The 16,752-nt window shown below is 37.5% G+C and overlaps 1 protein-coding gene across 3 annotated transcripts in view; it reads left to right on the top strand.

Moving 5' to 3' along the window:
- EDIL3 (EGF like repeats and discoidin domains 3) overlaps nucleotides 1-16,752 on the top strand; it is a 425,344-nt gene that overhangs the window by 259,721 nt on the left and 148,871 nt on the right. For all 3 annotated transcript variants that reach the window (XM_060201139.1, XM_060201136.1, XM_060201137.1), the window contains one exon: nucleotides 15,037-15,218. In XM_060201139.1, coding sequence (XP_060057122.1) covers nucleotides 15,037-15,218 — 182 coding nt within the window. The remainder of the gene's footprint in view (nucleotides 1-15,036; nucleotides 15,219-16,752) is intronic.

Here is a 16,752-nt window from a genome sequence, read left to right as displayed (position 1 = left end):
CCTTTCTATTTGAAAAAGCCTAGTCAGACATGACAACTTAAAATATTAAGTTTTTTTTTTGTTGTTAAATGTTGACTATCTAACAACCTATGCTGAACCTTCAGTTTGTAAGCTGTGGCTGAAACAGTGATAAAGAACACAAAATGGGTTAAATCACTTCTATATATTTGTAAATAATAATAATCTGCTTGCCATTAGTTCATTGCACACACACGCACACATACACACACACACTTAAGGCATATGCAAAACATCATAAACCTTTGTTAACAGACATGCTTGGAGCCAAGCACTGGGACTTTAGGCGGGGTGGGGTGGGCAGGAGAGATGCTGAACTTCGCTGAGCTCAACTACCTCAATTATAATTGGAATTGGAACTGTTATTCATAGAGTTATGTTGAAGCTGAAATGCTTGGCATATTTTTATCTGCAATAAATATGTGCGTGCTTTATTTTTACTCTTCAGGAATGTCTCTGAGACACAAGTAGCCATATCTTTAAGATTAAAGAAATGAAATGTTAAATATTCTTCACTTATAAATAATCAGTATGTGTAAATATTATTTCACTGAGTTGCTGGGGAGAAGACTAGTTAGGTGACAAATAGATGAAGTCAACTCAAGGTCATAAACTGCCAAGAGTGTTTGCACTGTGAGGCAAATAATCACTTCAAGGATTCGACCTCAGTTGGATTTTTCAGATTTGGTTTTGAGTGCCTATTGCTACCAGATTATTTCGGACAGGACTAGGAATACCAGTTCACTAGACAGGCCATAACTGCGATCCTTTTCTGGAAGAACTTTCCATCTCACGTGGAAATGTATACATTATACATCCACATAATATAGAATTATGTGCAAGATGTCGATGTTCCCCTGGGGTTAGAACCTTTTTGAATATTAGAATTGATACAGTAAAATTAGTTTGGGTGTTAGACTGGGTTTAGGGAGAAAATGATAGGAACATGTCTTCTAACTTTATTTTCAGTTACATATATAGACACAGGGTCTATATATTTCTAAACAATGTGGATCCAATTGGGAAAAGTATACTTAGGAAAATAAAATGGTCAGATTTTCAGAAGCTGTGTTCTGACTTCAATGTGTAGAATCAATAAAGGAGAGGCAGGAATATAGGCAATGTGCCACTGAGATAAAATAGTATGGTAAGATGTGAGGGAAAAAATAAAGAATTATTTAAGAAACAAAATTAGTTACTGGACTGAATAGCTAATGCGACTGGGGCCAGGCAGTGGTGTACCTAGTGAAATACACACCTAATAGTGTACAAGGGCCTGGGCTCAGGTCTCTGGTCCCCACTTGCAGGGGGAAAACTTCATGAATGCCAAAGCAGGGTTGCAAGTGTTTCTCTGTCTCTTCCCCTCATTCTGTCTCTCTCTCCCCTCTCCACTTCTCTGTCTCTACCCAATAATAAATAAGTAAAGAAGATTTTTCAAAATAGCTAATCCAGTTGATAATATTTATGTACAACTTATTCACAAATATCAATTCTTAACTTTTTGAAGTGTTTTCCAGATAGAATCTACTAACACACCTACTTTTTGCTTTTTTTTTTTTTCTTTCCTCTCTTGACCACTGTGGTAATTGCTGGGGATGTACCTCCATGATTCATCATCCCCGGTCTCCTTCTATCTCCCCCCTCCTCTGTCCCTCTTTAGATAAAGGTAGAGGGGTAGCAAGAGGGAGAGGAATATAGAGAGAAGAGAGATGCTGCAGAATTGCTCTACTGCTGATAAGGCACCAAGTGCAGGTGTTCCCATGTGGTGACTGGGGCTCAAACACAAGCTCATAGACATGGTAATGACTGCTCATTATTAAAGAGCTCTGTTCCTTCCCCTACACCTAGCAGTATCTTGAGTGAGGACTGTGGAAGTCATCTTATATTTTTCTAGTCTTGTATGCCCTTGTTAAATAATAATAAAAGTCTAAAATTGGAAGTTTTGTTCACAGATAATTATTTAGAAACACTACAGAAAAAAAGCATATTTTTGCTATTGCATTGTTTTATTTATTTTTTATTTAATTTTTTATTTATAAAAAGGAAACATTGACTAAACCATAGGATAAGAGGGTACAACTTCATGCAATTCCCACCACCAGAACTCTGCATCCCATCCCCTCCCCTGATAGCTTTCCTATTCTTTTTTTATTATTTTTATTATTTTTATTTATAAAAAGGAAACATTGACAAAACCATAGGATAAGAGGGGTACCACTTTGCACAATTCCCACCACCAGACCTCCGTATCCCATGCCATTCCCTGATAGATTTCCTATTCTTTAACCCTCTGGGAGTATGGACCCAAGGTCATTGTGGGATGCAGAAGGTGGAAGGTCTGGCTTCTGCAATTGCTTCCTCGCTTAACATGGGCATTGACAGGTCGATCCATACTCCCAGCCTGTCTCTCTTTTTAAAAGTTATTTGCATGCAGTAGTCTCCTGGTGATCTGAAAGAGTAATAGAAAGAATCCAGAACTTCCAGGTACCATATTAACAACCCTTAGAGCAAAGATACGATACTTAAACACCTAGTAGTCTATCAAGTTCCCACCCGTTTCCTATTCAGTCAGCAGCGCTACCGCCTGACTCCCGTATCTGACACTTCTTAAGAATCCAGCCAAAACAAACAAACATATAAAGAAACAAAAAAAACAAAACCAAAACAAACAAATAAGAAAAAGAATCCAGCTGTCAAGTGCACTAGTCACAAACCGTCAGCTAAGAGCTAGGAGGCAATTCATTTTTCTTCCCATATGTCTCCCTTAAGTCTTTGGGAATCTGAGCTAGTTGAATATAAACACCTTTTCATGTTGATTGAAAAAAAAAAGTCTTCATGAAATGGAAATATTTATACTGAAGATATTTAAATTAGATATTATTCAATGATTGGGAAAATGATTTTGCAACTTTATTTTCAGTTCTGGACATGAGGAAATGAGATTTCTCCATTTACCCTACAGACAGGATGACTTGGATTTTAAATTGGGAGTGAGAGTGGGGGTGGGGTGCACCCAGTTAAGCACGCATACTACTAAGCACACAGACCCATACAAGGACCAGGGTTCTGGCCTCCTGTTCCCCACCTGCAGGGGGGACACTTCACTAGCAGTCAAGCAGGTCTGCAGGTGTCTCTCTCTCTTCCTCTCTAGATTCCCCTCCTCCCTCAATTTCTCTGCCCTACCCAATTAAAAAAAATGTCTGCCAGGAGCAGTACCCAGTGATAACCCTAGAATATATATATATATATATATATTAATTGTGGGAGAGCCTGAGTATAAGGGTACTTTTCAGAGTTGTAATTTAGTTTATTAAGGTATTGATATGAGATTTTATTTCCACAGGAGATCCCCAATTTGTATCACAATAAAGAAAAATGCCTGGCAGACACAGACCAATTTTCATAAGAAACTATTTAGTTTGTTATTTTTGTTTTTAGTAAGTCTGGTAAAATGCCATGGGGAATCATTCAGTTTTTATTCATTACAAGAAGCTATGGTTTATAAGTCCCTCAGGAAGATATTTATCTGATACTTTGAATTATCTGGTGACAAAAATATCTGAATAATATTATACTAAGGAGACACAAAGTAACATGACATTTTGAATCATTTTAAGTAACTGATCATTGTTAATAACTATGCATTTTAATGTAATCATTTTAGCTTTCACCAGAGAATTGTTGTATGGAAAATGGGGGTAGGCTTTCTACTCCTCCTTTCCTGCTTGAATGAAAACTGAATATATGCAAAGCCCTATTGAACCTCTAACATATGTTTAAATTTTGGATCTAGTTATTATGGAAAATATTCTCCCACATTTATGACTTTCAACTCTTAACTTTTGCTTTTCTGCAATAAAATAGCAACAATGTATAAGCAAGGCTTACTGATTAATGCATAGTATAGCACTTACTATTTCCTATATATAGACATGTAAAATGTTTAATTTGCGAAACAAACCTATAATAGTTGTGACTTCCCCTGTAGAACAGATTATCTCAACTTTTACACCCAGATTATTAAACACTAAAAATATTTGAAACTGTATTTCCCTTTATGTTACTACCCAAAATCCAATAGAATATTTTTTAAATATGTATTTATTTATTTTTCCCTTTTGCTGTCATTGTTTTTGTTGTTGTTTTTGTTGTAGTTATTACTGTTGTTACTGATGTCATCGTTGTTGGATAGGACAGAGAGAAAAAGAGAGAGGAGGAGAGAAAGATAAGACACCTGCAGACCTGCTTCAGGTGGGGATCTGGAGCTTGAGCTGGGATCCTTACTCTGGTCCTTGCGCTTTGTACCACGTGCGCTTAGCCCACTGTGCTACTGCCCGACCTGCCCACCCAGTAGAGTAATTTTAAAGAACCAACATATTAGAAAATTACCCAAGACTCAAGAAAGCACCTGTATTACAAGTTACCTATATATTTATTAGACTTACTAATTACAGTGATTATTTTCCAAATAAACTGTTTATTCTTGTAAATTGTGTGTTCTTATAAAACGATGCACTTTAAAATCCATTAGCATAGATTTAGTGCCTTACTTATCTATTTTTAGTTCTGTTAGCTTTGGTCTAGTTAAACCAAAAAATTAATGGAAACTATTAAATATATCAAAGCATTTATCGGAATGTATCAAATCTGATATATTCTAAAATGTAATCCCCTGCCTAAATAAATTATAATTCAAACAATAATTCCCTTTTCTGTAGTTAAAGAAACTTTGGATAGTTAGGGAGAAACAGTCAACTAGTGAAATATTTCTTATTAAATATAAAGTAACTTTGCATTCCTGAACTCTATATTTTATAAAAATTATCACACCTGACTATTATTCTGCTTATCCTAGTCACTGCTTACTTGAGATAGAATTGCTTTGACACTTTTAAATCATTTGACTATAATTGAAGCATTTCTTCTTTATTGCTTTAACACCAGGAAATGGCTTCTAAGAATAGTAAAGTTCAAGTTCTCCTCATTTGGGGTTATTTGTTTTGTTTTCACTAGGCTTCATTACTCCAGGCTAACTTTTTTAGGTAGAAAGACATAGAGAGACAGAGGGAGAAAAAATAAACACCACAGCATCAAAACAACACTTAGTGTTAAGTAGCCAAGTCAAGATGGGGTCAAATGTATGACAAAGCAGGTACCCACCCAGGTAAGCTAATTTGTCATTTAAATACGAGATTTTAGACATGATATTAACTCTTCCATCTTCACTTTGAGTTCATTACACTGATTAATTCTGTATTAATGAGTTGATAATTGTTACCTGGTTCTTAGTTAATTCTTTTTTAAAAATTTCTTCAACTTTATTTGATAGGTTAAAGAGAAATTGAGAGGGGGAAGGAGAGATAGGGAAGGAGAGACACCTGCAGTGCTGCTTCACCACTTATGAAGCTTCCCCTCTTCAGGTGGGAACCAGAGGCTTGAAGCTGTGTCCTTGTGCATGGTAACGAGTGCACTCAAGGAGGTGTGCAACCCTTCTTAGTTAATTCTATACATATTAGGTTATTGAACTCTCTGATAGGAGAAGATAAATAAGATGGAAGCCTCGAGATCACCTAGTTTTCTGTGTAATCCCCAAATGAGAGAAACATTTTAAAAATATGTTTTTATTTATTTGCTTTCCCTTTTGTTGCCCTTGATGTTTTATTGTTGTAGTTATTATTGTTGTTGTTATTGATGTTGTTGTTAGATAGGACAGAGAGAAATGGAGAGAGGAGGGGAAGACAGAGAGGGGGAGAGAAAGACAGACACCTGCAGACCTACTTCACCACCTGTGAAGCAACTCCCCTGCAGGTGGGGAGCCAGGGACTCAACCAGGATCCTTACACAGGTCTCTGCGCTTCACACCACTTGTGCTTAGCCCGCTGTGCTACCGCACGACACTCCCGAGAAACATTTTTTATTGTTAAAGTCATTTTTACTTTAATAATGAAATAAAATCATGGCATTCTAATTTTGATTCCCTTGTAATGCTTTTTATTGAAGCAATATTCCATGATAACCGTATATACATGTTAGGTGTACATGAATGGTATCTTCATGTGTGTCTCTTTCTGCCGTGGGATATCATAGAGTTATTTGTAGTTTAAAAGATTATATCATATAATTTTGCACAACTTTATAAGAATCATGTTAACTAATGACCAGTTTGAACTGGGGAGTGTCTTCCATGGTAGAGCACATGCTTGAAGACCCAGTTCAAACCCTGGGTCCAGGGTCTGTAAGCTTCACAATTAGTGGAACAGTGATGCAGGTGTCTCTCCTTCTGTCTGTCACTTTCTCTCTATCCCTTTCTGTTTCTCACCCTTCTCTCTCCATATATATATATCGTACACATATAGAGGAAAAGAAACAAAATGACCTCTAGGAATTGTGAGGTTGTCATGTAGGCATTGATTCCTAGCTATAACCCTAGTGTCTAAGAGAAAAGAAATAGAGAGAGAGATAAGAGAAATAAAAAGAAGAGAGAGAGAGTGTGTGTAAAGGGGACAAAAGGCCAAAAATATAAATAATTGAAAAGTATATGGAAATGTGTTTCCTGCATAGCAATTTTTGAACATTTGCTTTTGGTTTTCTGCTCATGTTTCTTGAAGTAGCCGAATCTCACCTTTAGCGTTTTAGTTTGACATTATGCTGTGTTTTAGTTCTTTCCAATATAGATGTGTGTTTTGTCAGGAGACAAGAATAGGTATACATCTGCAGGTTTTTGAACTGTAGGCTTTTGACTGCACAGACAAGAGTTTCATCAGACCATGTTGTTATCATCATAGTTCTTAGAAGATGAATTGCAAGATATAAGTGGAAGCCTGAGTACAAGAAACAGAAATCTTGCCTGACTGCAAAAAGTGCATTCAGCTCTCAAAAAAGCCCATATGCTCTTCTCTTTCGGAAGAATTCATTTTTAAAAATTTTCCCTTTTGTTTCCCTTGTTTTATTGTTGTTATAGTTATTATTGATATTGTCATTGTTAGATGGGACAGAGAGGAATGGAGAGAGGAGGGGAACAGGAGGAGGAAAGACAGACACCTGCAGACCTGCTTCATAGCTTGTGAAGCGACTCCCCTGCAGGTGGGGATCTGGGGACTCAATCCGGGATCCTTACACCAGTCATTGCGCTTTGCGCCACGTGCACTTTACCCGCTGCACTACCACCCGACCCCCTGAAAGAATACATTTTACGAAAAGTAAAACATACTCTTCTGATATCCTACAGCTATTTTGTTTACTGCATTAGAATAGAACTCATTAAATTTTGTTAACATTTATTAAGTTTCTCAGTAAGAATTTTGACCTTTGAAGCAGAGTATACGTGTTATATTAATTAAATAACAATATCTTCCTGCATCAATATCCCCAATAATTAGCTCTGGGAGATATTAATGGACAATTTTCTATCATAATTTACCTTATTTATGGGCTAGTTCTTTCCTGAATTCAAGACAATTAATTTAAGCTGATTATGTGTCATAATTGACTTGAGATAGCACAGTGTGAAGAAGCAGAACCACGTTTTATAGGAAAAAAACACTAGAGTACTGATAATTACATTTGTAGCTCTATGAGTGCTGTTTTTTATTCCAAACATGATCATCCCACCTACTTCCAAGGGCTTATTTCTTTTCAAGCATTCCTGCATACTAAAATGTCTCTGAGTTTTAACATCAAGCCAGTATGTTGAATTCTTAGAGTTATAAAATATACACTAAGGAACTTGGCTCAATTTCAAGGAAGGTAGAAAGCAAATTAATTCCAAAAAGCAGTGATTTGTTTTAATTTATTTAACCTATATCATCGAGAAATGCCAATTTGTGAAGCACTGTGCTTGGTGCTTGAAAATATAAGTAATCGAGAAGGCATAATTTCTACCTTCAGAAGTGTATTATCTAAGAGAAAAATACGTACTGATAGTCATTACACATTATTAATCTGAACATCTCTGTATTTTCCAATATGTACAAAACAGAAACAAGTCCCTAATGGAATCGAAAAATGTCTTTAGTGGTCACATTGTAGAACTAGTCTTCAAGACTATGAAGACAATTAGTATTTATTCAAGCTGTGTAGCCCATCTGAGGCAGAAACATTACCTTCTCTCTGCGGCACACATTCATTGCATGCAAATACAAATAGCTTAACGAACTTGAAAACTTCTGTGATGATTTTGCCATTAGTGTTTTTCCTGAAGCAAGGTTATTTTCAAGGCCACATGTGAAGTTTATCCCCTTATACAAAGAGACAGTCTTATGTGTGGAACAAAGTAAATATCATAAAGTGAATTTTCACTCTTAAGATCTTTTGAGACCATTGCTGCCCAAATCATAACCAGAGGCTGACACTCAGGGGTGGCCCTTGGGAATTCATGAGGAGTGAGGAAGTGAGTGGAAGGAAAGCTGTGCAGAGTGAGTGTGTCCTCCTTTATATTTTCCTGTCTCTTAGGACCTGCCCAAGCAGTAGCTCATTTGGTAAGGTGTTAGTTTTACCACGTGCTCTGCTCAAGTTCAGGTCCCCCAGGTATAGCACATGGAGAATGTTCCAGTGATGTTCATTCTCATTCTCTCTCTCCCTCTCCCCATCTCTCTCCCACCCTTCCTCTCTCTCTCTCTTTCTCTCTTTCTCTCTTTCTCCATCTCCCCCTCCCTCCCTCCTTTCTGTTTTTCTCTGTAAAAGTCAGCCCAGACAAGTGAAATGTCACATAGTGGTGTCAAAAAATAAATAAATAAATAAATAAATAAATAAATAAATAAATAAATAAATAAGTAAAATCTCTTGTCTCCAGGAGTTTGGCGTTTCCCTTTCTCCTACAGTTAAAGCAACATGCCCAAGTCTTATGTCTGAGATAAACTTTTCTCATACTTCCTCTCCTCAGTCTAGCACATTCATTCTCTGACACCCCTCACACCAGAGAAAATACTGCATTAGAGAAATCAGCAAAATGTATGGAGGATCAGGTGACAAGACTCATAAGGAGAAAAAAAAAAAGTCACAAGGATCATTTTATCCTGATGTCACACAGTAAAGAGTGGCGGTCTGTCCCTCGCTTATTTTCAACCTTGTCTAAAGACAACTCAGAAATAAAGCAAACACTAGTGTTAAAGGAAAGGCCACTGCCCGTGTGGCACAGAGGGAGTTTTATGCTTGAATCAGCATTAATTTCAACAGTGCTGGAGGTCATCAGTCATCCATCCGCCAGCACTTGTGTTCAGCACAATTATCGCGCTATGCTAAGCACCACAGAGGACTCACACTACTCTAAGAAGATGAGATGTTCAGAGGAAGAGAGAGTGAGATGTTTAGTGGAGATTTGTTTCTTACATGGGTTTAATTTGAAATCCTTTTATTCTGAAGATGTCTGAATATTGAGATAGGGCAAATGAAAGCAGTACATTTCGGTTAAGAATTCAGCCATGCATCTCACTTATTTGAAAGGCTTAATCCACACACTCAGAAACAAGATGTGAGACGTCTCGAGGCACTGCTTACTTGTCAGCAGAAAGATCAATAAAAGCTTCTTTTGCTACACTCGGAGAAGGAGTTTGCAGGGTGAGGGTGAGAGCGACTTCTCTTTGGAGATACTGTGTTTGCACTTACCTTCCAAAGACAGAGAGGAATGAGTTGTGCAAAAAAAGACATGGCACTTGTCCCCAACGGGCCCAGCTGCTCCTTCTTGCCTTGGCAGCTGACATGCAGAGTTAGTCTGAATTGGGAAAATGCAGGACAGAAGGCGTTTCCAAGCCACTCTGATAATTCAGACAAAGGAGCTCACTTAAACGCCGATGTAGATGATCCCTAAGAGCTTCTGGTAATCGATGTTGATTAGATTTATTAAATTAGGATGTCTGTTAAATTTGACAACAGGAAAGAGGCGTATATACAAGAAACATAGATTGGAGTGGTGGGGGGGTGTAGACTCTCGTATCCTATTTCCCAAAATTGTGCTGACCCGTTTGCCCTTAGATTCTCTTCTGAGGTAATGGTGGACAATTTCAGAAAATTCTCCGTTTCTGTGTGTCAAATACCTGGTAGGAAAGTAACTTACTGGGGGCTGGGCAGTAGCACAGTGGGTTAAGCGCACGTGGTGCAAAGTGCAAGGAATGGCATAAGATCCTGGTTAGAGCCCCCCGCTCCCCACCTGCAAGGGAGTCGCTTCACAGGCGGTGAAGCAGGTCTGCAGGTGTCTATCTTTCTCTCCTCCTCTCTGTCTTCCCCTCTCTCTGGATCTCTCTCTATCCTATTCAACAACAACAACAATAATAATAATATTAACAACAACAATAATAGACAAAAAGGCCAACAAAAGGGAAAAAATGGCCTCCAAGAGCAGTGGATTCATAGTGCAGGCACTAAGCTCCAGCAATAACTCTGGAAGCAAAACAAACAAACAAACAAAAGTAAGTAACTTACTGGACCGTCAGTTCATTTAACTTGTAGAGTGATGTCTGTCCTCCTCACTCAGCAAATAAATAAGTCCTAAAGGTGTCTATCTCTGTATACCCCTTTCAATTTAAAACTCACCACACAAATAAAATGTTACAATGTTACTGCTTATTTTTACTATTTTCCTTTTGTGTTTATCCTTTTAAAAATCAATTCTGTCTACAAATATTATTGAGTGCCAGTTAAGATCAAGAATTGCTAGTCACAATTGTGTGACACAATTCCTCAAAAAAAAAAAAAAGACAAAGATAAAGAAAGATAAAGCATCCAATTCTGGGAAATAATACATAGTTATGGTCATCTATGTATAAAGGTCATGATTATAAAATCATTGGACACCCCCCCCCAACTCACACATATTATTGTTTGTAGATACCATGAGGGGCATAACCTCTGATTACACAGGAGATTTCGCCATCATATTTGACCACCTTTTTTGTTTGTTTTAAGGCAGGGATTCTTCATATGCCTTTGACACAGAAACAAGTTTTCTATTTGCAGTCTTTTCAGACAGGCAGGTTGATGTGAGCGTGATTCCATAGGTTCTGCATGGTAATAGCAAGGGGGTAGCAAATGACTCTCCAAAGTTCAATCTAGCAACAAGACTCAATTCAGATACAATGTTTTGGAAGATATTAGATTCAGTGGTACTACATGTGAAGCACAGCCAATTTCAAAGGATGTTCTACTCATGCTCTTTAAATTTTGAAAATACTCCAATTCTTTTCTCTACCTTGTACCTACTTATGACTAGTTCTACCTGTTTTTTTTTGTTTTTTTTTTTACCTTCTAAATCGGAGTCCTACCATTATTTCTGCTTCCTTCAGACTGAATTGAACTACTCCTATTAAATAATCATTTTAATGCTATGTTGTAGCAGTGTAATTTTTTTGTTTGGGATACAGACCATTATAAAAAACCTCAGTGTTAACTTCTGTGATTCACTGCTGCTATTGCCACCTGTTTTAATAGCTCCCAATTTGTTAAAACACTGCACTATCCTGAATACTACTGATACAAGTGATAATCTAAGCTTCTTTCTTGATAATTTTCCTGCTTTTGTGTAAGCCCAAGTCCACATTCTCCAGATATATATATATATATATATATCTCCACAGCCAACCTTTCTAAAAATTTAGAATCTCTTCACTCTACCAATTGATAGTATTTTTCTGTGTGTGAAGCAGAGCATTTGGCTTAAATTCTGGACTTTTATGAGTTTAACTTTCCTCTTCACAATTTTTTTCATTTTATATGAAATAGATATAGTGCTGTTTTTCTTTGAATTGTTTAAATTATATGAACATGGAAATGTACATTGAAACTTCATGCTTGTCTAATCTTGATTGACCAAGTAGTATTTCGTGTTTCCTCTGCTTCTTATTAATGGTAATAGAAATGCATGTGACATCTTGTCTTTCTTTTAAGCATCTTATTGTTCATTGCTTAAGGTCACTTACTCTTAGGTGTATAATCACTTGCATTCTGAATTGCACTTCCTTCATTACTTTTCATAAATGTTGAATTTAAGAGGACATTGGGGAAGTGGATAGCATAGGCGAAAGGAAATTAGATTTAGAACCTTTTATTATGATGACATCCATTTGATTGTAGCCCAAATGATTAGTGAAGAAAAACTGCTGTTTTGACAACTTCCTACTAAGGTTTGGACTTGCTTATTAGTTTACCACTAAAAAAAATAAAAAATCCCTTTACCAACATTCAACACTTATGTATTGGATCCTTTGGCAGATTATACGGTGAACAACTAAAAATGCAACACTTTCTCAAAAAGTCTAAATAAGCCGGGATCTTCCCAATGGGCTACTCTAAAAGAAGAATGTAAATGAACTTGAGGAAGCAAGCTGATTGTTTCCTTTTAATTTGTTACATTGGCAAAATACTCCTTACTTTTTATTACTCACAGTTGGTGAGATTTAGGTGTCCACACAAGTCTTTTTGTTTACGATAAGAAGTGTTACCTTACTTTTATTGTTTTAGTTTTTATTCCTTTATATTTTGTCGTATAGAGTCAGAAATCAAGCAGGAAAGGGGACATAGAGGAGAACGAGAGACACCTGCAGGACTGCTTTGCTGCTAGGCTAGCATAGGGTTGCCTATTCCCCAGGCGTGAGCTCTCTGGGCTGGAGAGAACTCAAGGGGACTCAGCCTGGGCTACTCACTCAGCTACGTAGGAGATAGATGACTCAGGACGCAGCGTGGTAATGCAAAAGGATCTATTAATCAGAGAGCCAATGGTTTTATAGGATAAAACCGGAAGTGGCAAGTCAGAAATGGAAATGGCTAGGAAAGGGGGTGGAGAAAGGCAAAAGCACTGCTGGGAAGGTAGAAGCTTTGTTAGCAACTGTTGGGAGGGTTTTAACCAGTGGGATTAATGTTACCCTGCAGGCAGAGCAGGTCTTGAGGTAGAAAGAAGATAGATGAATGGGATGGGTGGGGATCTTTCAGGCATAACAATGATTATGTAAATAGGTCATAGTATCAGCAATGCAGGATGGAGGGGGGAGCTGGCTTAATGCCTGACACGTTGCCTTTCATGAAGTTTTCCCCCTCCACAGGTGCTGCACAGAGGGACTTGAACCCAGTTTCCAAGGAAACAGGTGGTTCAACTGGTGCACCACTGCCCTGCCTCTTTAAAAAGAAGCTTTTTAAAAAAGACAAATTTTGGGGCAGGTGGTTGTGCACCTGGTTGAACACACATGTTACAATGCACAAAGACCCAGGTTCCAGCTCCCGGTCCCCACCTGCAAGGGGAAAGCTTTGCAAGTGGCGAAGAAGTGTTGTAGATATCTCTCTTTATCTCTGTCTCTCTTCCTTTCTAACTCTCCCTCCCTCTCAATTTCTGATGGCCTCTATCCAATTAATAATAATAATAATAGACAAATTCCAGACCACTTGCTAGTAGGTGACCTCACAAGGGCTTGAGCTTCTTTCCAAAAATCCCACATTTTAACTAGCAATGTACGTAACTGCTAGTGTACATAACTTCATGCCTGAGACCCTGAGCATGGTCCCTTCTACCACATAAAATAGAGGTGCAGTGCTTTGAGCACCTTTGTTTTCTTAGTAAAGAAAGAAAAAATAATTAAGAGTCTCCACATTGTCATGTCACCTCCAGTGGGTTCTAATCTGCCACATATAATGTGTAACTGAATGTTGCAAAAGTTGATATATATATATATGTGTGTGTGTGTGTGTGTGTATATATACATATACACATATATATATCAACATAGGTATCCTCACACACACACATACACACATATGTGTGTGTCATCACAGCAATGAAATAGCTCAGAGAAAATATGGTGAATCTGTAAAGTCCAATGTCAATATATAGGCATGTAAGTACATTTTTGAATTGTGCTTTATTTCAGTGAATAATTAATGTTGTCTGAACAATGATTGAGGACCAGAGTAAGAAATTACAGTCACATATGTTTTTAAAATCACTAATGTGTTTTGGCTTGTATGATAAAGCCGCAGCTTAAGGCCAATGTGCTCTCTTATGTTAGCAAATCAGGAAAAAGTGGAGGTCACTGAGAGTGTGATTTGAGATCTAATTTTTCTTTGAAAATGGTTACAAATTGAGTAAGAGTGTCCAATTCAGCCTAAGGTCTTCAAAAGTACAGAAGTAAATGGAATGGAATTCTTTCTAAGGCTATCATGCAGTTTAATTAATCAGAGCAGGCTCTCCAGTGCTGGCATTGTACTGACTAGTCTACAATAAATAGTCTGTTTGCTGCATTTTCCGTCCAAATTCTGCACACATCAAGAACAAGGACCTGGGGCTGCATTAATGGAAATGTTCTTAAAATCCACTACAGCTTGTTTAAAATAAGACTGTCCTAATGAAAGGGTCTTAGTGCTTTCTATGAATTCTGTAAAGATCTTGAACTTTGAAATTGGATCTATTAATCAGAGAGCTTACTTTCTTACTTTATAAAAACAACATGTTTGCTTTATTTATAGCAGTTCATGAGTTATTATTATACTGTTTTTAAATGTTAACATATTTACACATTGCCCTTTTGTGGAAACATACCTGGCAACAGTTACAAAAAATAAACTAGAAAATTTATAGTTGTAAGAAATGCTAAGTCAATGTGGAAGTAATTTTTATACAAAATTCAGATTTAGTGTACTAAGATAATAATTCATAAATAGATATTTGTTGAAGCTTATGGTTTATGAAACATGTTGATCTCTGGAAATATAAAATTTGAAATAGGTCTTTTAAGGTTGTTACACTTTTGCTGACATGATAAAAGTCGAAGAGTAAGAGAATAGATGCAGAAATGGAATGTATGAAAGAAATGTCTGTGTAGGGCCACCCTCAATGCCAAGGAAGAAAATAAGCGTTGCAAAGATCAAGAAGAAATTCTTAAATGCAGTGGCTAATGTGGGACTTGAAAGATGTGATGGCACATATTCAAATCTTTTAACAATATACTCTCCGTCAGATGCAACACCCTCTTTTTGAATATGGATTATTTTGAATACATTGCAATGGATTTCATTTTTTTTTCTTTTCTGACTTGTTCCCAGAATGCTCAGGCCCATTGGGTATTGAAGGTGGAATTATATCAAACCAGCAAATCACAGCTTCCTCTACACACCGAGCTCTTTTTGGACTCCAGAAATGGTATCCCTACTATGCACGGCTTAATAAGAAGGGACTTATAAATGCCTGGACAGCTGCAGAAAATGACAGATGGCCATGGATTCAGGTAACAGATGGGATGAGGATGAGGTTACAGCCCAGAAATAATTAGTCTTATTTAAGAGAGAAGACAAGTGACACCATAATAGCAATTTGTCCTCATGATCACAGTGGAAAAGATGATGTTTAAGAATCCAAGTTGGCCATAAACTATGAGACCATGGGGGATGTGGTATATTCCAGCGTGTGTTCAGATGGACAAAATGTTAAAATCAGGACCACCATTAGTCATAAATGAAAATAAATAAATAAATAAATGTGGAGGAAGCAGAAGAGTTTGAAAAATGGCGGAGGGGTTGTGGGGAGGTTCAGGCTTAAGAACAGTCGCTTTGTTATTTAGTACAACATCATTCGTGATTCCTTTTATTTCCCTAAATTCCTTCCTTGGTCTTTCCTCCATCAGTCCTTTAAATAAAAAAGTGTGGACCAATAAGATGATTTACTTGGGAGGGCACAAATGCCTGGCCCAGGTTCAAGTCCACTGCACTCAGGAAGCTTTGATGCTATTGTGTTTGTCTTCTCTTTCTATTTCTGTCTGAAAAAAAAAAAAAGCTCCCAGCAGTAATGCCCTAGTGACAACAAAAATGTTAAATTCTTGGGTTATAAGTATCTCTACATTAGAGTACATATCAGCTGACGATTCAACAACATAGATACACGTCTTTACACTTCTGCCTTAGAGTGGATTATAATATTAACTCACATATCTATCTCACCATCTTTTAGTAGATGAGGATTTTTTTTTAATTTTGTTTATAAAATGGAAACACTGACAAGAACATAGGATGGGGGTGGGGTTTACAACTCCAAAAAATTCCCACCAAATCTCCATATCCCATCCCCTCCCTTGCAAGCTTTCCTACCACCAAAACTCCATATCCTATCCCCTCCCCTGATACCTTTCCTATTCTTTATCCCTCTGGGAGTATGGACCCAAGGTCATTGTGGGGTGCAGACGGTGGAAGGTCTGGCTTCTGTAATTGCTTCCCTGCTGAACATGGGTGTTGACAGATCTATCCATACCCCCAGCCGGTCTCTCTCTTTCCCTAGTGGGGCAGGACTCTGGGGAAGCAGGGCTCCAGGGCACATTATTGGGGTCATCTTCCCAGGGAAGTCCCATTGGCATCATGGTAGCATCTGGAACCTGGTGGCTGAAAAAGATTTAAGATATAAAGCTGAACAAATTGTTGATTAATCATGAACCTAAAATCAAGAGCATTGCAGATGAAGATTTGGGATGTCTGTTTGGGAAAAAGCTAGTAGTTTTATTTTATTCCAATGGGGCTATGACTTTACTAGGGTTTTCCTGAGCCTGACAGCTAATATGCAGGCGGACCCAGGTTATTGTCTGGGGAGATGGTGGTCATATTTAGAGAAAGGACTAGAAAGCTGGGTCAGGGAAGATAATAATTTCCAAATATGGGAAAAGTGTATAAATATTGTTAACTGTAAACCCCATTGATTTGATCTTGGGCCCTTACTCAACACAGGAGCTTATGTAAGATGAAGATGTTTTAATTCATGCTCATTTATTATCGTTA

The sequence above is a fragment of the Erinaceus europaeus genome, chromosome 11, assembly GCF_950295315.1.
Source record: "Erinaceus europaeus chromosome 11, mEriEur2.1, whole genome shotgun sequence".
NCBI classification, from domain to species: domain Eukaryota; kingdom Metazoa; phylum Chordata; class Mammalia; order Eulipotyphla; family Erinaceidae; genus Erinaceus; species Erinaceus europaeus.
This window is presented reverse-complemented; position numbering and strand designations above follow the sequence as displayed.